Here is a 25030-nt window from a genome sequence, read left to right on the forward strand (position 1 = left end):
GAGACAAAGTTGTGGAATGTTTGGGAGGCATGATTTCAATCAAAGGAGAGATAAATAATACTACATTCGGTCTAAGTCTATAAATGAGATTTTATAATTAAAACAGAAGGCACCATGATATTTGTGTGGTGACATGTGGAGGCCTGTGCATGGGGCCACGAAGTTGTCGCAATGGAAGATAGATGCTTCATGACTCGTTAATAATATGAACTTATCAAGCGTTAATGTTCTAAACTGTTTTTTTTAATTAATTTTTTCTGGGAAAATGAAAGGAGGATACAGAGGATTTTACATCATTGGGACCTCAGAAAGGGGCTGCTCTTATATTTGAGGCAATAATAATATATTACTTAATTTATTTTGAAATAAACATGTTGATGTTATATAGGTTGTATAGAGTCGGAGATATTGTTAATGGTTTATTATATATATGATGTTTAAGATTCAATTAGCATTTATAACGAATTTGTTATTGTATGCAAAATTAAATATACATTTCATATAATAGTTTTTTAAATCATTATTTATATTTTATAATTAACATTTGGTACACATTTCCTTTTTATTTATAAAATTATATGTTTCTTATTTATTCTGCATGCCAACATGCAAATCCCAGAACTCAGTCTACTAACTTGTAAATTCTTTTTGCAACAAAAACACTTGTGAATCCTTTTCTTTTGTTTTTTGTTTTGGGAAAAGTCTCATTTTTTATTTGCATTTTGAAGCAAATATGACAACAGAGTTGGAGAAAGATAATAAAACGAAAGAAAAATGTTAGTAATAGAGGGTAAAGTTGAACTGTAATTAAAAGACCGTTGAACAAGGGCTTCCATTTATTTTTTATGCTAAATCTGGTTTCAAACATTAACTCTGCCAGCAAATTTTCATTTTCGCCAAAAGTCCCAAAAAGTTATAACTATTTGATTATTTTTTGCTTCTCCAAATGATTATGCTTTTCAATTCATCTTCTTTCTTATTTGTCTTTCTCTGGTGCACCCAATCTTCTTCGCCACTAATCATCCCAGCTAAACAACACAAAATTAAAGGCTTTTGCAGGCAAAGCCAATTTTTTCTGTTGAGGAAGAAGCAAACATGTAATCAAAACTGATGCAAAACAAAATATCAAAAGCCTGAAATATTCAATTCAACCGTTGAATCAGGCCAAGCAATATATGATCGATGGCAATTCTACAAGGTAAAGCTCCTTATCTTTTTTTCTCTCCTGAATATAAGCTGAAACAGAATAATTTGAAATGACAAGGGTTTAGGATATTTATCCACCACGATCGAGTTTTTGAATAATTTGAAATGAGTTTTGGTATAATTTCACGATTTTTTAGTTTTATTATTGATTGTTGATATACACATTGACATTATGGATTATGTTCTTTTTCTGGGTGCAGAATCAATGACATGGTAGATTTTTGCGAACCTTAGCTTCCTGAATTTGTAGTTTCTGGGTTTGATGATATAAAACAAGTTTAATCTGCTCAGGGATCATTGGGCATAAGCAAGCAATGTGTCTGGGTTTTGATAAGCAAGCAATGTGTCTGGGTTTTGTTCTCATGGAGTAAGAGAGTGATGATGAAGAGACAAGGAAAACCTGAGAATTTTCTGAGGCTTGAAGATTCTTAAAAATGATAATGAGAGAGAGTAGAGATGTAAAGCCCATTCTATTGAAAGTAGGGTTGGCTCTAACTCTTTCTATAGCTGGATATCTCATCTCTCGCATCAGAATCAGAAGAATCAACAATCCGTCTGAAAGTAGGATTCACTCAGACCAAACTTCAGGTTTCTATATCTATCTATGCATCGTTGCTTTTATTCCTTTTGCTGTTCTTAATAGGAAATTGAGTGAAATCTCTATTCTTAGTAACATTATGTCTGTGCAATGCATTTCCCAGGTTATGAAAGTGACGTTAGTTTAAATAAAACTCAACTCAAACATGATCTTCCTTCCATAAAGCTAGTATCTAGATCAAGTTCTTGCAACAGTTTTTCAGATGCACATTTTCTGGATACAGTAAGTTCCAATGAGAAATTTGAATCACTTAAAATTTATTCTGAACTAGCATCATTAATTAAGAGAATCCTCAGTCTTACGATTAACTAAAATAGGGGAATCACATTACCTTAATTTCAGGAAGAATCGTTCATCAAGGAGGTGATCATCAGTAATACGACACCTAGGTCGAAATTAGGATCTCCTCCTAAAGCATATGTAACTCCAGAAAAGGATAACTACGATCAAGAGATGAGGAATCTCAAGAACATTATCAGAATGCTTCAAGAGAGAGAAACGAGTCTCAAGGTTCAATTGCTCGATTACTACGATCTTAGAGAGAAAGAAACAGCATTAATGGAGCTTCAAAACCGTTTGGCCATTAGCAGTATGGAGGCGAAAATGTTGGATCTGAAGGTAGAGAGTCTAATGTCCGAGAATCGAAGGCTAGAAGCACAAATGGCGGATCATGCGAAACTTATAACAGAGCTTGAGTGTTCGAAAGCGAAAGCGAAGCTACTGAAGAAAAGAATTAAGCATGAAGCTGAAGAGAACAGGGAATTGATACGGAACCTTCAACAAAAAATTATAAAATTGCAAGAAGATCACAGAGACGCTGGTAGTGATGAAGATTTACAGAAGAAGCTGTCGAAGTTGAAGGATTTAGAGACTGAAGCAGAGGAATTGAGGGAGTCGAATTTTAGATTGGAGATAGAGAATTCAGAATTGGCTCAAAGATTGGATTCTACTCAGATCCTTGCAAATGCTTTTCTTGAAGATCCAGAGGTAAACTAATGTTGGGCGCGTTTCAATAATTTGTAAATAGCTTTTGAAATTTACAAAATATAGTACGTGATAAAATTAAAAGTTTTATCTTAATTTATATAAAATATATTTATAAATATTCTTTATCACCAAGACACCAACCCAAACACACCCATTGCCAGCCATTTAATTCAATCTGCGTTTTTTTTTCCTTTGGAGCGAACGAACTAAACATGGTTTCTACCTGCTTTTGTGTCTATATATGTACAACAAACGTCTACCAACAAAATTATTAATACTTAAATATAAGAGTCGGTTTGTTATGTAAATTATATTATAAATTACAAGCTAAATTTTATATTTAGAATCAGGGTAATATTTAATATTGTTGATTAATTTAAATTTATTTACTGTCCAAAGTTTCATATATATATATGTGTGTGTGTGTGTGTGAATGTTTGATGCCATAGAGTATGGTAATTCAACATCTTTGCTTACATCTGGGTTTCATACATTTTTATTTTGAAAATATTATTATCTTATAAAAAGTTTTTGTAAAAAAATGAAACTTAAATTAAGAATTATACTTATAAATTTTGATTTAATTCTTATATATCAAAAATTTGTAATTAAATTCTTATAATTGATGAAACCTTATTTTGTTATAATCGTATAAATTTTTAATAAATTTATTATTGTAATTATATATTGTTTTAATTTCTGCATGTAAAGATATAAGTACTGAAGCATAATTAACTGTAAATTTAAAATTTTAACAAAAATGATATCGATGGATAATTATTGTTGTTATATTGTTGGGTAATTAATATAAATAATATATATTTACTCTACTCAGCTTTCTATTTTATTTGAAAATTTTAAAAATTATTTATATCGGTTGCTATGCATGCTTCTTCTGATGCATACAAATTTATGTTGTACGTGTGGACTTGGATGCAGAAAGATGCTCTCAAGGAAGAGACCGAACATCTGAAACGAGAGAACGAGAACTTGACGAAGGAGATTGAGCAACTTCAAGCAGATCGATGTTCAGAAGTTGAAGAATTGGTCTATCTTCGATGGGTTAATGCTTGTTTACGATATGAGCTCAGAAATTATCAGCCGCCGCCTGGTAAAACTGTTGCAAGGGACCTAAGCAAAAGTTTAAGCCCTACCTCTGAGAAGAAAGCGAAACACCTCATACTTGAATATGCAAAATCTGAAGGAACAATGGACTTTGATTCGCCTTCAGATCAATGGTCATCTTCTCAGACTTCTTTTCTTACAGACGCTGATGATTGCTCTCCTTTTGGAAACTCATCATCATCTGTTCCCAGAATCCAAACTTCAAACAAGAACAAGTTTTTTCACAAACTTAGAAGACTGATCAAAGGCAAAGATAGCCAGCACCATCGTGTTCAGCTTTCACCTGGGGAAAAATGTGGGTCTCAAAAAAGCAATTCCCCACAGTTCTGTTCAAGCGGATCCGCTGGGAATGACACGTGCCGAAGGAATGAACTTGACAGTACTCCATGTAGGATATACAGAAGTTCCTCTGATTTCCACAGGTTGACGATTCTGAAGGAAGAAGAAGACAGCACAAATTCAGATACAATAAACATAGAGAAAACTCCATTAACGAAATATGCAGAAGCTTTAAAAGACTCTGGGGCATCTTCCAATGCCAAACGTGGCTTTGGAAGAAGATCAGCATCATATAGTTCATTTTGACTTAGCAGCTACTTGTAAGTTATAGTAGTTTTTTTTTTCCCTTCAGCTGTAGGTATTTTAAATTAGTAGACGAAGTGAGTGCCACTGTACTTTGCTACTTCTAGAATTTAGGATCTGTTCCAACAGTAATTGTTTTGTGAACAAATAATGCACTTTCAGATGTATAGCAAGCATTCATCGATGCAAATTTGGTAAAGAGTGTCACAATGTAGTTACCTTCTAGTGGGCAACACTTGCTTTGTGTTTAATAGTTCCTAAATTTTTTGCCCAAAATACTCATTGTTGTGAGGCAATATTGTACTTTTTAAGCCAATGAAGATCATGATTATAAGATACCGAGGGTGAGAGAAGATTTTAAAATAAAGAAAATAGAGATGGTATGGGAAGGAAAGAAGGGGAGATACACTTGGCATTGCGGTGATACTATTATCCACCGTGTTGACTGCACAAACATTTACATTGCACATATGCATAATGCATGCATGCATACATAGATGCATACATGCATATATATATATATATATTTCTGTTTTCTGGTGCTTTTTCTTTATACATATTGATTCCCCTGTTCATAATAATATCAAGATGTTAATCAGACTAGACTTTTTTAAAGGTTCTCTGCAGGCTATCATCATCACAAAGAACATTCTTGCCTACTATCTTGCCTCTGGACCAGAGGCAGCTTCAACATCAACAACATGGGTGTCGAATGAGCTGTTTGATTTAAGAATTCTTCCATCTGTACCCCACCTTTGTTTACGAGCTGCTTCCATTTCTAAGCTTTCTTTTAATTCTGGGACAACATAATTCATTGATGGTCTTTCACTAGCGGTTGGAGACACACAAGATATTGCTACTTCCACAGCCTTCCACATAGAACCAAAATCAAAATCTCCCTGCAACCTTGAATCCACAATTTGTTGCAGATCTCCTCTTTTCACAAAAGGGGTAACCCAATTCACAATGTGAGTGTTCTCTTGACCTTTTATTATTGCTCGCTGCCCTGTAACAAGCTCTAGAAGCACAATGCCAAAACTATAAACATCACTTTTCTCAGTAAGCCTGTTGGCTGAGTAGTATCTGCATAAGAAAACTCATTCGGGTCATGTCTGTAATCTTGAAATTACATATTGTAGTCTAAAAACATCAAAAGGTGGGGATATGGGATGTTAAAGCAAAACAGAAAAAGCCCAATACAAGCCCATTATTAATAGAAGACAGCCCAAGATGATATCAAGTTTACTCTCACACATATCTACACTGTACATTTATCTGATGTATTTTACACGTGTAATGATCCTGTACATTCTAGGGTTCTGTTCTCCTCTGTGCAAAGTAATGCAATACATCTTGGGCTGTGAGCCAACTTAACAGAAAACACTGCCTATTTCCTTTTCTTGGGAAAGTGATGTTCATCGTTTCCTAAAGGCTTTAACTTCTCGACTCTGAGGTATTTGTTCTAATACGTTCTATACTGTACCAAACCAATTAACCAAGTGAATAACATAAACGGGAGAGGATACATTGAGTAGAAACATGTCATCAACATACCATGTATTAATTTTCTCTCATAGAAGCAATTTATTTGTATTGTCAAAGGAAGCGGGGTGTCTGTATGCATGTAACATGCAGAAACTGTTCAAGGCAAGTTCAGCTAAAAAATTTCTGATTTTTTGAGTCCGGCTAAATAAAAAGCACTGTTATCTGTGTATTACAAATAACTTACTCTGGGTCCAGGTATCCGAATGTCCCAATGACTTCTGTCGACATATGGCTTTGGCTTTCAGTTGAAAAGGACTTTGAGAACCCAAAATCTGCAACTTTTGCTTGCATTTTCTCATTCAGCAAAATGTTTGATGTCTTTATGTCCCTGTGAACTAGAGGAGGCTTGCAGCCATGATGCAAATACTCAAGTCCTAAACATATAGCTACCAATGTTAATTACCTTCCAGTCATATGACAATGAAGAATACAGTATGTAGTCAGTCTCACGGCTTACCTTGAGCGGCTTCGACTGCTATCTGAATCCTGTTTTTCCAACTTGATAATTCTTTCATTGAACCTATATTCATCAGATAGTCACAGAAGTATGGTGAAATTCTCATTTGGTCCAAGATTAAGTAATTATGCTTATGAATCCCCTCTATAAATTAATATGATGTACCTGAAAGACACTTCTCTAAGTTCCCATGAGCCATGAACTCGTATATGATCGCAGTGTGTCCGCCTTCATTACAATATCCAAGAAAGGAAGCCAAGTTTCTATGATGAAGTCGCATTAAGAGTTCTGCCTGCAAATACCGCAAAATATCATGTAAGTGATTTGGTTCTAAGAAGTTAATTAAGAAACAAAATGAACTGAATTAGCTGGGGAGAGAAAAGCATGCCTCTGTCTGAAACTGCTTACAGCTTTCTGGTGATGAGAGCAGTTTGACAGCAACTTGTGTGTCATCAGATAAGGAGCCATGATAAACAGCTCCAGATCCTCCTTTTCCAATCATTTTCTCGAAGTTATTGGTGATATCTACTATGTGGGAGTATGTGAATCGTGTATTGCTTGACTTCAGCACAACTTCCTCATTCGATGTCACCAGCTGATTTGCTGTTAAACGAATTGATTAGTTTTCATGATTAGCATAATTTGACATGCATTATAATTGAAAACGTTTATATTTTTTTCCAAAATCATTTGGATTCATGCACAAGTTATTATTTACAATATTGCAGCTTTAAGTTCATAATACTCCCAATCTATCTGGGGAGGTAAAAAGAGATCAATTTGCAGACCTGGTTTTTTGCTGGATGTCCTTCTCCAAATAATGCTGACTACAATAGCCAGTGCAATTAAAAAGACTACTGATGAAAGAATGGCTATGACTGCATGCAGTGGAAAAGAACTCTTATCCTCTTTGCACGGAGCTTTCAGACAAAGGTCAGGATTCCCATCCACACTGTGATTATATCGCATTTTCTCAGGTTATTGAAGAAGGAAATCGATTGAGTAATTAACGATGCATGAGAAAACAAGGTCCTCAGCTGTCCTTTCCCTTTATTATCAAGTTTGTGATACTAAATGAAAACAAACCTCAACAGAAGTGACCCATTTTCTGTTCTTTCCCTAAGAGCTGATGGAATTTCACCAGAGAGCCTGTTTCCTGATAAATTTCTGCAAAAAGATATATGTCAGACGGTCCTTGGGACTTCCAAGTGAGTTATAGCGGCAACTAGAATCTCCAACAACTTACAGAGTCTTCAAGTGTTGCAAATGGATGAAAAAATCAGGAAGTGACCCGGTTAAACTATTATTTGATAAATCCCTGAAACACATGCACCTTTTAGTTGGAGTTAACATTATAGTATATAACAGGCAACGGTTGCTTGAGGAATCTGTGGTATTCATAATGGAAGGTGCAGAAATAGTGCTTGTATTAAATATTTGATTGAATTCATGGTGCTGTTAAATTCAAACTCACAAATATTCTAAAGATTTCAGCATGAAAAATGATTGACTTATTGCTCCTGACAAGTTGCTGGAGGATAGATTTCTGCGTGCAGTTCACATAATTTTGTCAACATAATGAATACACCTGGTAAACTTTAGTTTCAATATAAATATAACAAGGCTTACAATTCAATTATTCTTGGTGCATCATATCCATTGTAACTGCAGTTAAGTCCATCCCAGGAATAGTCCATGGGTGCACAAGGATCTCCTTGCCACGACTTAATAGTGTAGGCTTGTTTGATGTCCATGATAGCATTAACTGAAATTTTCACAAGCATTTGATGCCAAAATAAGAAATTCTCTAACTTTTCGAAGAATACTTATTAAAAGACCAAGATCCCATTTTGATCCCTCCAAGATGGCCTCGTAAATGGTGCAGTTAGTACTAAAAATAAATAATGTTCTGACTATAGGTATCAGTTTCAGTACCTGCAAGGGTGAACTGGAGCCAATTGATAATAGAATCATGTTTATAAGACCAAATTGAGGTTTGAACCTAGAAACGAAAGAGCAAGGATTTGTCAAGAAAGTGAGAAACAACTAACCATCTTCTTGGTCTGTAGGTTCCTGATATGAATCTTTCTCAAAGTAAATCTCCATTGCATTGAGAATGGGAGGAAGGGTGGAATTTTCTTTCTTGTTCAAAGAGAGCCAAAGCTTGGGTCCTGTGATGGGCTGTGGATTATGAATTGTGGTCGGGTCTAAGTAATTGAGGACTACAAGATCTTCAGACTCATCCAACAATTTTCCATTCAATATAATGCTGAATTCTCTGTGTTCATTTTTGCGGAGCTCCTTAATCTCAGCAAAGTGCACATAAACATAGAACTTTGAAATAGAATCACCAGTTTCAAACTGAACTTCCACGGGGTCGCCATCATTAGTTGGTGTTACAGCAGTTCTCATTACTGTTGACGGTAGCCGGTATGTATTTTTCAGGGAATCAATGGTCAAGTTGGTACTCAATGACTCACAATGAGGTAAATTGTAAGGATACCAAATTCTATCATAGGCATCTTCTTCAAACCTAGATGAGGTCAAACAAGAAGCATGTTAAATGCCAGTTTTACCAAGCCACATACAAAGTAATAGAAGTTTGACAGAAGCGTAACTTCATTTCAAGTAAAACTTTTGTTATATTATCATAATAAAAATTATTTTAAGATTTTACTAAATAAGGCAAGAAAGCCTCCATGATTGGCGAAAACTTTGATCTTAAGCTGAAACATGGACAAAGCACATCCTCACCTATCTTGTGCTGAAATTTTAATTGTATGATAGAGATCAGAGGCAACAAAGATGCATTTATATTATGTCAAGGACTATATTATCATAATGTTTCCAAAACTAAACATCTATGCAGGTGCTTTGTGAGCAACATACTGATCATATAGTTCTCATAGACTTGTCTGATGGGAAACTTACCTCACTATTTCATTGGTTGTTGAGCCAAAGTCAAGACGTTTATATAGAGCTAAGGTTCGAGATTTGTTAGTATAAATGGAATTGTGAAGATGCCTCATCTGCAATGCTGATATAAAAGGAGTTCCTTCATCAGTGTTCAGTAAGCAAACATGTACAACATCCATAGGTGGCACATGTAAAATCTCCTTTATTACAATATGGGAGGCATTCTCGAATCTCACAGTGTCCCACAAATTAACTCCAATATAAAGGTCAAACTTGGGCGGCTGATTCAGAGCATCATAGTTGCCATACATGAAAGAAGCTCTCAACAAGTAAACAGTATTTCTACCTTCTGGATGTCTTAGAGTGTAACAATTCCTCTTACCCTCAGGAAAGCTTCTTACATTTCTAAGTATTCTTTCAAGATTTTCAGAAATGAACTCAATTGATATCTCCCGGTTTTCTCCAGTGTCTATGAACGTTGAATCTGTAAAGTAGGGTATCTGAGTTTTTCCATCGGTATAGCCAATCTCATCAATTAGGCCACAGTCAATGTCAATAGAACCTGAAATCATCCACACAAGTTAGCATCAGAACAATTTGTTTACACTGAAAGAAAGTCCACAATTTTTGTGTGTGGACTTTCACGCAAGTTCAGAGCAGTAGGTAAAAGAAACTACTCACCACCCACATCATCTAATTTCCTTCTGGCCTGTTGGTGATGTGCAGAGTTCTTCTCTGTAGCCAGAACTATGGATTTCCCATCAACTTCCTGAATTGCAAATACTGATACAGAGACAAACCATAAAAAGAAGAGCCAAGCGCCGGTCCATCTGAATTCCCCAGCCATATAGTCTCAGTTAGAATGCACTACTTGGTATAATAAGATACTATTGAACTTGCCTATGCTTTGTGATAAGAAGAAGAATCATGAATATTAAATTTTAAAAAGGCAACATATATATGAAGCAATTTGTACGAGTTATTCTAGCTAACTGGTAAAAAAAAAAATTACTTTTCAACAAAATATCTGATAGTCCCTGGGTACCTCGTTTACTTTTCCACATATATACACTTCAATTAGTACCTCTTCCCCCCCCCCCCTCTGAAGCCTTTAATTAGCTCCTCTTGGACCATGTTAATGGTAAAGTTTTCTCCCCCCCTCTCTGTGTTTTTTTTGGGTGGAGGGCAGAAACTTTAGTCCCAAATGTCTTGTTAGTAGATAAGTCAAAATAATTTATCTTCTGACCATTTATAGTTTACTTCAAGAAACATAACTTCAATGCAGTTATTCAAACTGTCATATGAAAAGTTATACTTCTGTGATAATCTCAAATACTTAATTCACAGGACAGCTGTTTAGGCCTGAAGTGTGGAAAATGCAAACTAAAACAATTAAAGAAAGTTAGTTAAACATAGTTTCAGCATTAATTTTTGAATTATACATGAAAACTGCAAGTACTAATGGTTTTCCAACTTAAATAAATAGCTGTCACAGCTGAGGACCCCATTACACTCCTGGGAGATTGAAAGAAAAAGAACTCTTGAATGATCAACTTATTTTTGGTTGGTTAAGAATGTATTTAAGTCATTGTGGGAATTTTCAGTCTTCATTTTAGTTAATGCTGTGGTGTTTACGTCAATTATAGTAAATGCAGCTTTGTCTTCGGCCTATCATATTCATGACATTGGCACTAGACTCGATGTGAGTGGTCAATAGTGAAAGGTTATTTTTGGCCACTGGCTTATTGACATAGAAGTAAACCTAGTCAAAAGATAGCTAAGATTACCTCCCTGTTGACTCAATCAAATGAAAAATTTAAAATTTCTTTGAAAGATTGGTGAGCTGAGAAATTCTTTGGGCATTTCTTCTATTGGTTGTGTACAACTGTTAATGGACCTTATCATAAACAACGTTGATTTTAGCAAGTTTAATTGATTATTTATACAGTTTGTGTTCTTATATTGCATGTATGCGGGAATTTTCTGCCAAAAATAAATAAATCAAGCCAATTAGATGTCGAGTTTACTTCAAGTTGGGATTTTTAATTGATTTTTGTTTCTCATTGTGTTTGATCGTTGAAATTTGCTAGTCAATGTACTGTTCATCAGGAATATTTGGAGGGGGAGAGTGAAGCCTAATTTACCTATAGCTGGAAGAAGCGTGTGGGTCAGAAGGTGGTACGAGTATTGCATTTTTTAGGCCCAAAAAAGAGAAGATGGTATTGCGTCAGATTCACATTTCATTTGGGCCTTCGGAGTGTACTAATTTATTAATGCTTATCACGCTACGTTGAAGAAAGATTTATTAACTTTTGTTACAGATCTTGTTTAGTAAATTTTAGTTGCCACGTTTACTTTCAAGTCCAATGAATTCAAAATCAAGTGAGCCAACTCACTCACTTGTCTGCCTCTTCCATCCTTGTACCTCACAGTCACTTCTATATATGTATGCGTGTGCGTGACTATTTGACTCAGTTAAATTTAGGCATTGTCTGGTCTAATTGGGAATAACTCTCCTAAATGCATGGGCTCAAACGTAAGAATTAAGTGCCTGTTTGGCAGGGTATTTGTGGAGCTTAAAAGGAGCTTATTGGTGTCATAAGCTCGATCTGTAATTTGTCCTTGTTTGGATAACCTTTTAGTTTATTTAACTTATAAGTCAAAAGCCAGTGAAAAGCATAAGCTGGGAAGAAAAGCTTATAACTTATGGAATCGTGCGTTTGCTTTAGTAAAAGGTCCTGGAAACATTTATTGCGAATTTAGTACCAAATTTGCCTTCTGGCTCTTCTCCCTCATACGTTGATTTTGTGCATTTTCAAATTTTTTAATATAACACAATTTTCTACAAAGTTATCATATGATAAATAACTTTTTTTAGTAATGGTTTTTTTAATATTTTACCATATGTAAATGTAATATACACACACATATGTGAACATATGTATTACTCCCTCCTATTCATATTATAAATTAATTTAAATTTATTGTATTATGTAAAATTATTTTTAATAATGTTTTATTATTTATTAAAATTCATACCCATTTTGATCATCTTACAACTAAACTTACTTTTACTTAACCATAGTCCAAACAACCTTTTATCAATCTCACTTTTGCAAACTAACTTTTCTAAATTCTAATCCAAACACAATTCAGCTTATCCAATTCAGCTTTTACCCAACTTCACTTTTCTATAAGCCAAACTCACAATAAGCTACTTTTCCAATTGCTATTCCAAACGGACTCTAAAACTTCATGTTTAAGTGGGCAAAACCGTTTTCATTAAAACCAACATCAGTGAGTTAGTTGAGCTCTCTACTCATTGGCAAAGAATGTTTCTTGAAAAATCTTATCATGCTCAATAGGATTAAAAAAAAACTAAAAATTATTGATATACCTGCAAAAAAAAAAAAACACATCAAAATAAGCCAAAACTTGGGACTGCTTCAATTTTTATTTTAAAACGAATGTCAAATTAGAAAACTACCTGACACAAGTGATATTTGTTTGTTGAAGCGTTCTGCTCAAGAATGGGGCCCCACCACACAGCAACCAAACTCTAGTGTCAAAATATGCTATTTTGACACGGAATATGAAAACTTTTAGCTGTCATTAAACATTGAGAATGAGAAATAAGGATAAGAATTGAGATTAAAAAAATACATTAAAAAATATTTAATATGAAGAATTATTTGTTATTTAGAATTTGGCAAATTCATGTAAATAGGATTGAGGTATACAAAGTGGTATTTTCTAATCCCAGCAGCATGGGTTTATCCAGTTCTAAGTAACAAGCAATCTCTCATATTAAATACTCTTTTAATAGATTTTTTAATTCAATCTAATTCTTTCTGTTTATTCTCAATGTTTCATACCAAATAGGACTTAAAGTTAAAAATTTCCAAAAAAAAAAAAAAAGCAGCAACACGGCAAAACTTAGCATTACGGGGTCTCAAATTTTAGTCCTTGTGAACGCAAACACACATTTAGGCGGACTAATCTTATTTAGGGCCGATGACGCGTGGTCTAATAACATCGAATATTGTATTAAAAAAGGGAAGGAAGAAAGAAGGGAAAATTAGAGAAAAGGACAAAAAAAAAGATATTTATTGGGGAGGATCTTAAAAAGTGTAATTATTTAGGAGGACCAAATACTAAAATACAATTTTAAGATCCTCCCCAATAAATATGGCTTCTGTAGTTCCTTCTCCCTAATTTTCCCAAGAAAGAAATTAGATTTCCATTGTTCAGGGTTCGTTGAACTTTAACGCTGAATATTCACATAAATGTGTATGTATTTTTTCATCCTTGTTAGCAAATTGCCAAATTGTTTCAATGATAGCACCGCCCGCCGTGTTTGGATGGCAACCCAAATTGAACTTGTCTTCTTGAGGAATGTATAACTATATCATCAGAGAATGAAGTAAAACCAACTTGATTACTTATTTCTTAATTATAGTTACCATTTGAAAGTACATTAGTTTGATCAGTCTGCAGGCTGTGAAGCATTGCTCAAATTTTTAACCTTAACCCAATTTTTTCATGAACAGAAAGGTATTCTCATGTGTAAGAGAATTTTTATCCTTATTTTACCTTGCTTCACATGGGAAACATCTTTTTTATATTTATAAAGTTTACTTTTACATTTTATTTTATAGATAAATTATCTTTGTATTTATCAAATAACTGAGCCTGGTGATAGGGACAGGGGATTTATCATCCTTTAACTAAGGCACAAGTTTAAATCTTTAAAAAAAATTACATTAACAAATTATTTCATCTGGTACTAAGGAAGTATTTAGCTATTACCAAAAGTACTTTTAAAAATATTTTTCTAACAAATTGAGATAAATTCCTTCACATATTTATTTCTTATATCGTAAGTCACCTTTAAAATCGTAATTTGGTTTCCATCCAAACGCTATAAATTCCTTCACATATTTATTTCTTATATCGTAAGTCACCTTTAAAATCGTAATTTGATTTCCATCCAAACGCTACCTACTAATAATAGCCAAATTTAACATGAAAATTAATATTTAAAAAAAAATGAACAGGAATGGAACTCCTGCTTATATCTAATTAAAAACTTAAGGATACATTTTATTAATACATCACATACAGATAGCAGATTTCACAGAGGATGTTTACAACAAATTAGCGGCACAAAATATTCTACTTCTAGGCTCTACGGCTAAAACACAAGTTAATGCTGCTGCTACTTAAAATAGATTATTCCATGATCTACTCCATGGATACTCTTAACTAGTTTGTCTCTTCTTCCTCAGATCTCCATTGTTTCACCACTTGAGTTTTGCAGGGAAGTACTGTACCGGAAAAAAAATGATGCATTAGTAATTTAAAAAAAAAAAAGGATTTTAGAAGGAAAAGGAATACATATAATAAGTATTAAAATTGGGATATTAATTAATTACCTTCTCAATAAGAGAGAGATAGTATGGTTTAACCTTCTCAACGTCTATTCTGACTTTGCTCTTACTGTACAGATCATATTTACTGCAAAAGAAAGTAGAAGAGTTAGAAACACATGTAAAAACCAATCATTATAGAGTTTAACTGATAAATCATTTTTGTTAGTTCTTACTTGAAAATATGGAGCCATTTCAGATTCTCAACATCTTCATCGTTCATTAAGTGCTTATATGCTCCTGCTCTGTGTAATGCTGTAAAAAGAGAAGGAAAAGAACTTTGTAAGTGAGAAAAAATTAAAGTTGGATTTGGATCGCATGTGGTTTATTAGGGTTAAAATGATCTTATTTTTTCTGAGTTGGACTTACCATAGAATGAATGGTATCTTATGATAAACAGAGCAGCTGAAGGCAGAGTAGTTTTGTTCTCCTTTGCCACCTGGGGAAGAAAAATGCCCAAAAGTTTGTAATTACTTCATAATTTATGAATAAGACCTATGATTCTATTCATTTGAGGAAAAAAATTACCAGATACATATAATCATCATGTCCCCAAGACATCATCACATTGTTGAGTCCACATTTCTCTGAGTAGATTCCATATTTAGTGTTGTAAGCATAATTGTCATAGTCTGGATTTTCCCTGAAGTACTGGAATAATGGGTAAGCAAGATGGGTTAGATTCTCAAAAGACTCTGTTTTTTAAATAATTAGAGAGCTCTGAACTGAGTAATTACCTGATGATGGACAATGGAACTGTCAAATCTGCATCCAACTGGGAATGTATCACCTGGAGGAGGATTAAAGAGAAAGCTCATATTATAAGTTTGAGAAAAGTAAGAAGAAGAAGAAGAAGAAGAAGTAACCCTCAAAAACTAGAAGTTTGAATACCATACCTACAACAGCCCACTGAGGAAGCCCCCCAAAGCTAGGAAGTAAAAGCACTTTCCCAAGATCTGCAACCAATCAACAGTAAATCATATTGCTAATAATGGCTTAAGAAGCTTTAGTTTTTGAAAAGAAATCTTAACTAAAAACTTTAAACTATGTGTTACCATGAATAAGGCCAGTTAAGTGAAGCCAATCTTCATTGGGATAGTCCCTTCTAATGGCTTCAGCAGTTTGAAGCAAGTGTTCAATCTGAGGCTCATCCAAGTCAGGATCACTCTCATCAACCACATCATTCAGCAGTTCACAGCATTCCCATATGCTCATCTCTACTCTGTTCAGTTTCCCATACTCCTCCCTCATCCTCTTCACCTGTTCCCATTTTTCCACTTTGATTATTTTCTCAGAAATGTAACATAATATGCTGGTCTCATACTCTCTCTCCAACAAAATAAATAATAGAAAATACGAGTCTTACAAAATTATAGGTCTGGTAAGTGTGGTTTTTCCTGTAGAAGTTCTGAACTCCTTCTTGTCTCTCACTCTCAGCATCATAGTCCCTAGATCGATCAACCATGGCTTTGGTCAGATTATTCTAACTGTGTTCTTATCTCTTTTGAAGCCAAATTCCTAATTGCTTTATCTTGCCTTATATCATCTTGACTTGTATCATCATCAGTTTTTTTTTTTTTTGGTCTGAGCAATCAAAATCTAATGTTTAAATTTCATCAATTTCGAAATAATTATATAGACTATGAAAGTTGATCAAATAATCCAAATGTAAGCTACAGTAAAATTAATAATATTTAACTAAAATATACGATTTCCACCTATAGTAAAATAATAGAAAAATTAATAATACTTTAATAAAATTTCAAAAACAACAATATTTTTAAAACGAGGGTTTTAGATTTTTGAGGCGATTTGGATTTCTCTGTTTAGCTTCTTACTGGCTCAACTTATCTCGGTCAAATTTAAATATACCTGTTCTTGGAAAATGGAAAAATATGTTATAATTAAAGCTGATTATGAAACGGATCGTGCTTGTCTAATTTTTTTTAATTTATATATACTCATAGAGTTTTTTTAAAATTTTTATCTTCCTTTTAATGTCATAATATTATAAGCTATATTTAAAGAGAGATATTATTAGAAACAAAATATTAATTAAAATAAAAATTCAGGATTTAGATCGTTTTTGTTGGGGTGTTCAATTAACAGGGGCACAAATTAAGTCAAGATGAGAAATAAGAGCAGTCTCAGCTGTTGAACATATTTTAAGGGTTTAAACTATTAATTATTAATTATTTTTTAAAATTGATAATTAAAAGTTACTTATGTTTTATTACCACCCGGCACATGTGACTTTTATTTTAGTTATAATTATAAGATTCTAATACATTTTGTCTCTCGTATTAATCTATTATCAAAAATATAATAAAGATATTTAAAAAAAACAACACATATTTATTATAAATAACTAAATTAATTTTTTTTAATTTTATTTAAATTAGTCCATTAGTTTTTATATTAAATCAAGAAGGTAGAATTATTTAATCAAAACTGTATGAGTGGCCAGAAGAAGGGGAAAATGTCAAGTTAAATGGAAAGGATTCAACTAAAGAGAGTTGAAAATAATGAAGTGTGCAAATGAGAAAGGAACCTAAATGTATGGCCAAATGAGTTTCTCTGTGGAACCACAAATCCCACTTCTTTCTCATTTATGGATGCCTTCTTTTGCTCTGCTTCGATTCCTGCCATTTTCCGGGAAAATTTCACATTTCAAAATCATCGCCGCCTGATCGGCTACTTTTTTTTTCAAAGAACACGAAAATAGACATTTTACGCAGTAAATCGATGCGTTAAACCGGAAATTCTTAAAACGAATATCCAGTCGATCGCAATCAAGGGGGGAAAAATCCAGAAACAGAACGATCTGCAATTATACAGAACATAAATTTTCGAAACGCAAGGAAAACGATTCAGAAGATGAAACGAAGAAATAAAAAGAGAAGATTCGATGAAAAAAATTACCAAGCAGATCGGCATGATCAATGAGAATAGTCATCTTGAGAGAGAGAGAGAGAGAAAACGGCGATAAAAGCGAAGCAGGAAGAAGAAGAAGAGAGAAAAAAGACGATGAAGTAAATGCTTTGGTTGGATATGGATGAGAAAGATCGTCGCTATTTATAATCGGCCGGAAGTCCTTCCCTGAGATTTGGAAGTTCCCGAGTCCTTACCTGAAAATCTCACAAACTTTCCTCCTTTAAAAAAAATCACAACACGAAGCTCCGTATCTAAATTATGTTTTATTACCGTTTTGCTCCCCGCAATATTTTGGATCTCACGACAAGTCCAAAGGAACTACGGATTCAGAGTTTGGCATCTCTTCCGTTTTCGTTTTTTCTTTTTTAAAAAAAATCTCTCTCTCTCTCTCTCTCTCTCTCTCTCTTCTCATTTTATATATGAGAGCTAAACGGGTATAAATTTATTTAAAAATTCTTAAATTTGTGGGACACAAGGCAATCTGTAAATTTTATTTTTTTCAATAAAATAAAAATTAAGTAGACTATTCTCATAAATATCATGCAAATTCTTAAAAATAAAGTTGAGTGTGATTATACATAAAGCTTAATATTTCAACATGTCAAGTATAGGTGTCTTTCACATGAAAGTTTGTTCAAGGTACTAAATATCGACGCTTTTTGTGAAGATTGTAACTTTGATTCTTCTCCTTATTAGCAATCTATTCATTGAATAAATATGCCAATTTAATCATGATTTTATTTATCAAGTACATCTAATATCCTGATCTTTTCTAACTATGCAATTTTAGCTATAATCAGTTTTTTTGTTGTAATTTCACTAATGATCTTTTAGTGCATTGTATTTGTACTCATGATCTTCAGTCACACCAAAAAAATAATAAGTAAAATCATACCACTAAAGAGATATTATATGTTGGAAGTACCTGAAAAATAATATTAAAAGGTAAATTTGCATATTTATCCTAACCCTTTAGAATTGAGAAAAAAAGGCACAATCATAAAATTCTAACTTGAAAAAAAGTTTTCTCTTATCTTTTTCTATGTTTGGGCAAAAAAATGTATATACCTAACGCACTATACCTATATCATATTCATTTTCTATTGTAGATGCAAAAGACAGACATGTCATCCCCTGACTTAAACAATAGTAATAATGATTCGAATTTTATGGACAAAAATCATATTAAAAATTTCTTTAGACTGGGCTAGATTCTACTCCAGAACTTAAAAATAGTAAATATCAAGTAAATGTATATAAAAAAGAAAAATATTAAATATCCATCAGTGAAAGTAAAGTAATTTTATCTAATGTTATAACTTAGAGGGAATATAATTATAAATCATCAGGAATAAAAATAGAAAAAACATGTGAGAATTTATTGGGTAATATGATTTGCAATATTTAAGCTGAAATTCAGGCTGATATGTGGGGCCGTGGGGCCGGGGGGAACTCATTCTTTATCATGTCTGAGTCAGCATTGCGTTGGATCGTCATAATATCCCGGATTTGTGGGGCCCAGTGACGTGGCATCGAGTCAAAGCTGGTTCCCACACGTGTTGTTATTACAAGGCCCTTGATATTTTTGCCAGAACCATGAAGGTGGTAAATCGACCCAGCCATTGCCGTCGGACACGTGTCGCGATCCCTAATCAGCGCGTGTGATCTCATGCGCCAGATCTTTACACGTACGATGGATAAGCGTAACAGGTTTCTATTTGTACGACTTTTGACTTTGATCTCCTAAAATTTAGAGGCTTATATTATTCGGACGCAGATACCATGCTTTTTGGTTTCCTGACAAAAGAGGATACCCATACACCATAGTTTTCTTTTAAGGATAAAAAATATTGTTAATATTTAATTTAATATTAAGCTTAATTTTAAATTAAAAAGTATTTGGATAGAAATCAAATTAATTTTAAAAGTGTTTTTACGGTTTACAAAGTAAATATGTAAAAAAATTTATTTTCTTTTTTGAAAAAGTACTTTTTAGAAGTACTTTTAAAAGTTACCAAACACTCCTAATTCATATGTTAAGAATCAAAATATTTATTAATATTAATGCTTCAAACATGATATTGCTTCAAACAAATAATATCGTAGATCCACGTAGTTAATATAATGTAATGCGATAAAATTTGTTATGCTTCAAATAAAAAAAATTTTGGGAAGGAGTACCCACATTTAATGTTCGAGATTATTTTCAATAAAAGGATACTTATATCTAGGGGAAAAAAAAGTAAGAGGATTTATTTATTGATAAGAAATGGAGTTGGTTATATAAAAAAAAAATGGAGTCGGTTTTTTTACACAATTTAAGTATCTGGGATCACTTGTTAGGTACGACCATTGTCGGATCTTAAACGAGATAATTCTTCAGAAAAAAAAAAAGAAAAACGTTTTCATAACACACCAATCAACGAAGAAATTAGTTCTTTAAAAAAATTGTAATAATATGTCTTGCCAAATTGTAGTACTATATTTTATATTGACTTAAATTTTCATTTAGAGATACTTTTATAAGTTTAAATTTATAAATTTATAGTATGTGAAGAATATTAGAGTAAGAACTGAGACTGTGATGCTCCTCCGTATTTATACGCTAGGAACACAAATTAATTAATTCTTTCGGAGCATATATAGTCCAAACAGACATGAATCAAACGCGTACTTTATAAATATATATATAAGACGTTAATTAATGAGTGATTGCGTTGTGATTATATGGTTCATAAATTATAAATATATTTAAAAATGGAAGATAAAAGTTGAGAAAGAAGTGGCTAATAATGCTTGGCGTAGAAACAAGTTGACATGAGAAAATAGGAGGAAAGTGAAATGAAAGAAAACAAGTGGATTAGGGATTTGATAGAGAAAGGGAGAGCAGTTTGCAGATGTTGAGTCTCTTTCAGCAAGCTGGATGCCTCGGCAAATTGGATGCATTATATCTTTGTCCCCTTCCCTTCCCCCACGCCTGCACCGCCAAACTATGTACCATCACACTGTTTCCGTTAGGCAAAATTGGGCATCTAGTGGTTTAACTTCACAGAAGCCAACAAGTTTAGATCTAGCAGAATGAGCTGGTTTTTTTACAATGTGATGAACCAAAATTTAAATTCTTTTTAGAAGAGGTGTTCATATTTAGTGTTCAACATTACCTCCAATATGATTGCCTGTTTTTATTTTTTAATTATAAAGTGTTTTTTAGTCTTTTGATTTTCATGCTATTAACGGTATAAAATGCGGAAATTAACATTTTAGATGTTGACTAAATACTTTTAAACCTTTATTTTCAAAATAACACGTTTGTTAGAAAAACCCTTGTTTGAAATTAACTGTGTTAGGTAAAATGACTACTTGTTGTTCAGTTTTTTTTTTTTTTTTTTAATGGCCAATGAAGATGCACCTACTTGATTGGCTCACATTTTCACAAAATGGGCGTAAGATTGTGTGAGAGATAAATCCTGGGAATAGGGAGTGATTAGGGGCAACGACTAGTGACCAAAAGGCAGCCTCAAGAGCCAAAGATAACATATAAATATACAGAGTGCCTCTGCTTTTAATAGATAATGACAACCACTGGCATGTTTGGCCTTTTAAAATTCACACAAACTTTGGATCAGTTTGTGTTTTTCAATTTCGACCCTTCATTATTAAATGTTAGCTGCGTCGTGAGGAGAACAGAAATAAAAAAAATATCTTTGAATCTATATAAGTATTTTATTTGTGTGAGGGTGAGGGAATCTGAATCATGGGGACAAAATTGTTTCACATACCAAACCTACTGATTGCCTTCACCCAGCCAGAAGGAAAAGACAAATCATATTTGAATATTATATTGAAAAGCAGCCTTTGCTTTGCAGCTTCAAAAGGTACAATAAAAATCAAAATCCAGCTGCCTCCACCGATCTTTATTCACCAGTCTTTGCTTTGAGATCTCTGATTTTTCATGCTGCCTTCTGGCTCACAGCTTATCAATTATCATCCCCTCTCTATCTCTCACTCAGCACTTCAATGTAATGCCACTTTTTGACTCTTCATGTGAATAATCTTGGACAACGTGATTTCATACGGTAAACCAAAAACAAAAAAGTCCATTTGATCCCCAAAAAAAAAATCTCTGCAAATTTGCATCACATAGGATACCTTTTAGCCGCAGTAGCTTACTCATAACTTTTTCCCTGGTTTAATCTTCCAATTTCCACATTCCATTTGGCACCCAATGCCTAAATAACCTTGAAACGACCCTGCAACTTTATCAGTCAATCGAGATCAACCATAGTTCCAAATGTCAAAATGCTAAGGCGACCATTTTTCCATGAAAATGATATAATTTTTACAAACTTGGTCTTTCATGATTGGTTTGACACTTTATCCAGAACTCAAGATTGATTCTGGTTATACTATCAATTATGCACTTTCAGATGCCGAAGTATATTATCAAATTACAGTGAGCCTAGCTGATAATATCCACACCGGACCAGAACATCATCTGTTATCTAACATGAGTTACAACAACCCCCCCCCCCAAAAAAAAAAAAAAAGAGAGGGCTGCATGAAGCTCATCGTGTTCTAGCAAGGGAGACCACAGGCCACCGGTTAATAACAACGGCCTTTTCTTAGCGGGAAAATCTCCATAGTAATTGCAGTTTCTCTCTTTTATATCAAACTTTGATCCTCTTTGCAGGTCCTTGATCAATTATAGGATCAATAAGAGGAGCTTGAGACTCTCCTGCTTCTTGACCTTCCGGTGCTTTCTCAGTTTCCCCAGTTGGAGGCGGAGTGTAGCCTTCAGGAAATGGTGGCGGAGGTGGAGCTGGAGGCAGCTGGAATGGACAATTAATAATACTCAAGTCATAGCAATAAAAAGTGAATACAAACCAAAATTTTGTGTTTCAGATTAAAAGTGAGATATAACATTTATGGACCAATTCAGAACAATGAAACTTGTACTCAATGGAAATTTAAACGAAAACCATCTTTGACATATTCACAACAGTTCAATAGCGATATTGCCAACAGGACAAAGGCTAACAGAAGATGACCAGCACGTTCATTTCAAATTATTTCACGACTTGATTTTATAGATACTAAGAACATGATTTTTTTCCCCTTAAACCTTTTCCTTTTGTTTTCTGTATTTTCCCTTTAAAAGCAGATAATTCCAATCGCTAAACAAGTGTTTGATAGGGAGGGAAGCATGGAAAACCTGCATCGTTTCAACATACCTTACGCTGTAGGGATGCAAGAATGTGATCCACCCGCATAACTTCCTTTATGTTAATTGTCTCTTTATCAGCCTTCGCTTCTGGCACTGCAGGCTCATTTTCAGAATCAACTGAAGCAGAAAAACGAAACAGAGTTCAATTAACATTCCTATTAAGTAAATGGTTAGACATGGGAAAGCAGAACACTAGTGTTGGGGTAATAAGAAAGGCATAGATAACTAGATGGCAAAGTAACACTAGCTGCATTTCCTTGTGTACTTGCAATAACATAGTTGCAGATGGCTTAAACGTTACATTCAGAATCTAACAATGCTAAACCTAGTAATTTATAGACAAATATCTCAACAGCTCAAACTCGTTGAAAGCTTATTCTCTTTAGAAAGACAGAAGCTAGAGAGTGAGAGGGTAAAATGGCACTGCGATACTCATTGTCAGAACAAATTAAGACAGTTGAATGGAGCACATCATAGCGAGTAACAGTCCTATGTTAAACCCCACCCCCCTTTAAAAAGGCCCACAAAACCCTGCTTACCATATCCTATCTTCTCCAATTTCGATGCAGCTGTACTAAAAGCCTTCTGTATATGATATAGTGCCCTTCCCTGCAAGATCAATCACAGCCAGGAATGAACAGAACCTTGTCTCTCAGAATTTGTTTTAACAAAAAAGAGAAAAGGATAGCACACAGCACTGAATTCATTGGACAAAGCATAATTGAAATATTGTTGCTGTCATCTCATGAACAATTTCCAGTGGTTAGACATTCAGATTGATAACCTAATAGGCTGCTACTGCTTTTATATGAAGGAACAGAAGTCAAACAGTTTCAGGACTAACAAAGGAAATTTGCTATTTTCACAATCACCGAAATCCATTTTGTTGCAAATAAGTAATCAAATGACAAGGTCATTTCTAATTCTAATAATCAAATCAAACAATAATATAAAATATGAATTTACAATTCGAGCAGCAAAAACATTGCATAGCTGTGGTGCTTGGTATATTGAACCATCCAAGATGTAATAAGCTAGCATCGGCGTAACTTTCTCAGGGCCATCTCTCTTTGCTTGCGAATAACAAAAAAGGTGCGGTTCCATGACTTCACTAAGCATATACTCTATGCCCGTCATTTTCCTGAAGAGCAAAATAGTCAGAATTACATAACAGTCTCTTGTTCAAACAACCTTATGCAGAGGCTAAATGCCTAAGCGAAACCAACCAAATAATCATAACAAAACACTGCATAATTTTGTCCCAAATAAATGAACAATGCACAGCATTCTATGCCATTAGGCAGTGATGTAGGGTGAACAAGGAAACATATGCTTGACACAATTGCATTAGGATTATTGCCAATCTTGTTCAGACTTAACGTATAACATATATCTAACAAGACTTATGGTCACTTATGATTGATTTAGTCTGAACTAAAATTCCCAGAGCATAGATGTCATGTAAAGGAGCATTTCTGAATCTTAAAACATCCCAATTGACTTTCAAATCAATATATCCACATTATTAGTTCGAATTTTTATATGCATTCTGTTTAAAATCTTTAAGTGACAGTTCTAAAGCTTTTCCTATTGCCGCCTCCATGAGTGCTATGTGATTTTTTTAATCACCATTCAATCATCAAATATATCATAGTTCCGACTTCAGTCTGTAAATCAGAACACTGATGATCCTAGTGATATTGTATAGCAAGACAAAATGTAAGAACCTCCCAGCCCACAAAAAAAATATATACCCACGCCAAAAAAAAAAAAAAAAAAGGACTGAAGCTTCCAACTTTTATCCTTCCCACATTTCCAGTGCAACAACTAACGCAAGAACAATTCCAGGTTCAAGAATGTTATCCTCAACAAAAATAGATTCAATAAAACTCATTTCCCAACTGGTATCTTAATCACTTCCCAAAACCCTAGCTAATTCAAACACTCAAACAGTCAGTGCATGAGTGAAGCAGTGTAGACGGATACACTCATACAATAAAGACTCAGATGATATGTATCTTACGATA

At 33.8% G+C, this 25030-nt stretch overlaps 4 protein-coding genes across 4 annotated transcripts; 1 reads left to right on the forward strand and 3 right to left on the reverse strand.

Moving 5' to 3' along the window:
* Nucleotides 1-1646: 1646 nt before the first annotated feature.
* On the forward strand, nt 1647-4501 carry LOC114750385 (protein CHUP1, chloroplastic-like). Its single transcript, XM_028938982.1, has 4 exons — nt 1647-1794; nt 1908-2026; nt 2141-2791; nt 3731-4501. Exons 1-4 carry the CDS (start codon nt 1647-1649, stop codon nt 4499-4501), a joined length of 1689 nt encoding a protein of 562 aa, XP_028794815.1.
* A 352-nt stretch (nt 4502-4853) lies between these two features.
* On the reverse strand, nt 4854-10263 carry LOC114750386 (putative leucine-rich repeat receptor-like protein kinase At2g19210). The gene is made up of 13 exons (XM_028938984.1): nt 10098-10263; nt 9432-9978; nt 8552-9033; nt 8130-8265; nt 7975-8046; nt 7747-7818; nt 7587-7667; nt 7289-7452; nt 6889-7103; nt 6666-6792; nt 6501-6563; nt 6228-6417; nt 4854-5581 (listed from the first exon to the last, which is right to left on the reverse strand). Exons 1-13 carry the CDS (start codon nt 10261-10263, stop codon nt 5158-5160), a joined length of 2739 nt encoding a protein of 912 aa, XP_028794817.1. The 3' UTR covers nt 4854-5157.
* A 4228-nt stretch (nt 10264-14491) lies between these two features.
* Nucleotides 14492-17987, reverse strand: LOC114750387 (inositol oxygenase 1-like). The gene is made up of 11 exons (XM_028938985.1): nt 17768-17987; nt 17397-17487; nt 16212-16293; nt 15901-16105; nt 15742-15801; nt 15583-15635; nt 15374-15496; nt 15215-15284; nt 15022-15100; nt 14852-14933; nt 14492-14743 (listed from the first exon to the last, which is right to left on the reverse strand). Exons 1-11 carry the CDS (start codon nt 17799-17801, stop codon nt 14717-14719), a joined length of 906 nt encoding a protein of 301 aa, XP_028794818.1. The 5' UTR covers nt 17802-17987; the 3' UTR covers nt 14492-14716.
* A 4077-nt stretch (nt 17988-22064) lies between these two features.
* Nucleotides 22065-24155, reverse strand: LOC114750388 (mediator of RNA polymerase II transcription subunit 6-like). Its single transcript, XM_028938986.1, has 4 exons — nt 23970-24155; nt 23543-23612; nt 23011-23120; nt 22065-22608 (listed from the first exon to the last, which is right to left on the reverse strand). Exons 1-4 carry the CDS (start codon nt 24138-24140, stop codon nt 22447-22449), a joined length of 513 nt encoding a protein of 170 aa, XP_028794819.1. The 5' UTR covers nt 24141-24155; the 3' UTR covers nt 22065-22446.
* Between the last annotated feature and the right edge of the window lie 875 nt (nt 24156-25030).

The sequence above is a fragment of the Neltuma alba genome, unplaced genomic scaffold, assembly GCF_004799145.2.
Source record: "Neltuma alba isolate B1F8T4 unplaced genomic scaffold, ASM479914v2 tig00006429_pilon, whole genome shotgun sequence".
Lineage (NCBI taxonomy): Eukaryota > Viridiplantae > Streptophyta > Magnoliopsida > Fabales > Fabaceae > Neltuma > Neltuma alba.

Coding starts and splice junctions, on each gene's coding strand:
- LOC114750385 (XM_028938982.1), top strand. CDS start 1,647: ATGAGAGAGAGTAGAGATGTAAAGCCCATTCTATTGAAAGTAGGGTTG. Junction 2,027..2,140: donor ATGCACATTTTCTGGATACA/GTAAGTTCCAAT, acceptor ACATTACCTTAA/TTTCAGGAAGAATCGTTCAT. Junction 2,792..3,730: donor CTTTTCTTGAAGATCCAGAG/GTAAACTAATGT, acceptor ACTTGGATGCAG/AAAGATGCTCTCAAGGAAGA.
- LOC114750386 (XM_028938984.1), bottom strand. CDS start 10,263: ATGGCTGGGGAATTCAGATGGACCGGCGCTTGGCTCTTCTTTTTATGG. Junction 9,979..10,097: donor GAAATTAGATGATGTGGGTG/GTGAGTAGTTTC, acceptor GGATGATTTCAG/GTTCTATTGACATTGACTGT. Junction 7,668..7,746: donor TTGCAACACTTGAAGACTCT/GTAAGTTGTTGG, acceptor ATCTTTTTGCAG/AAATTTATCAGGAAACAGGC.
- LOC114750387 (XM_028938985.1), bottom strand. CDS start 17,801: ATGACTATTCTCATTGATCATGCCGATCTGCTTG. Junction 16,106..16,211: donor CTTACCAGACCTATAATTTT/GTAAGACTCGTA, acceptor AAATGGGAACAG/GTGAAGAGGATGAGGGAGGA. Junction 15,101..15,214: donor AAGATACCATTCATTCTATG/GTAAGTCCAACT, acceptor CTCTTTTTACAG/CATTACACAGAGCAGGAGCA.
- LOC114750388 (XM_028938986.1), bottom strand. CDS start 24,140: ATGACGGGCATAGAGTATATGCTTAGTGAAGTCATGGAACCGCACCTT. Junction 23,613..23,969: donor ATGTTTTTGCTGCTCGAATT/GTAAATTCATAT, acceptor TTGATCTTGCAG/GGAAGGGCACTATATCATAT. Junction 23,121..23,542: donor ATTGGAGAAGATAGGATATG/GTAAGCAGGGTT, acceptor TTTCTGCTTCAG/TTGATTCTGAAAATGAGCCT.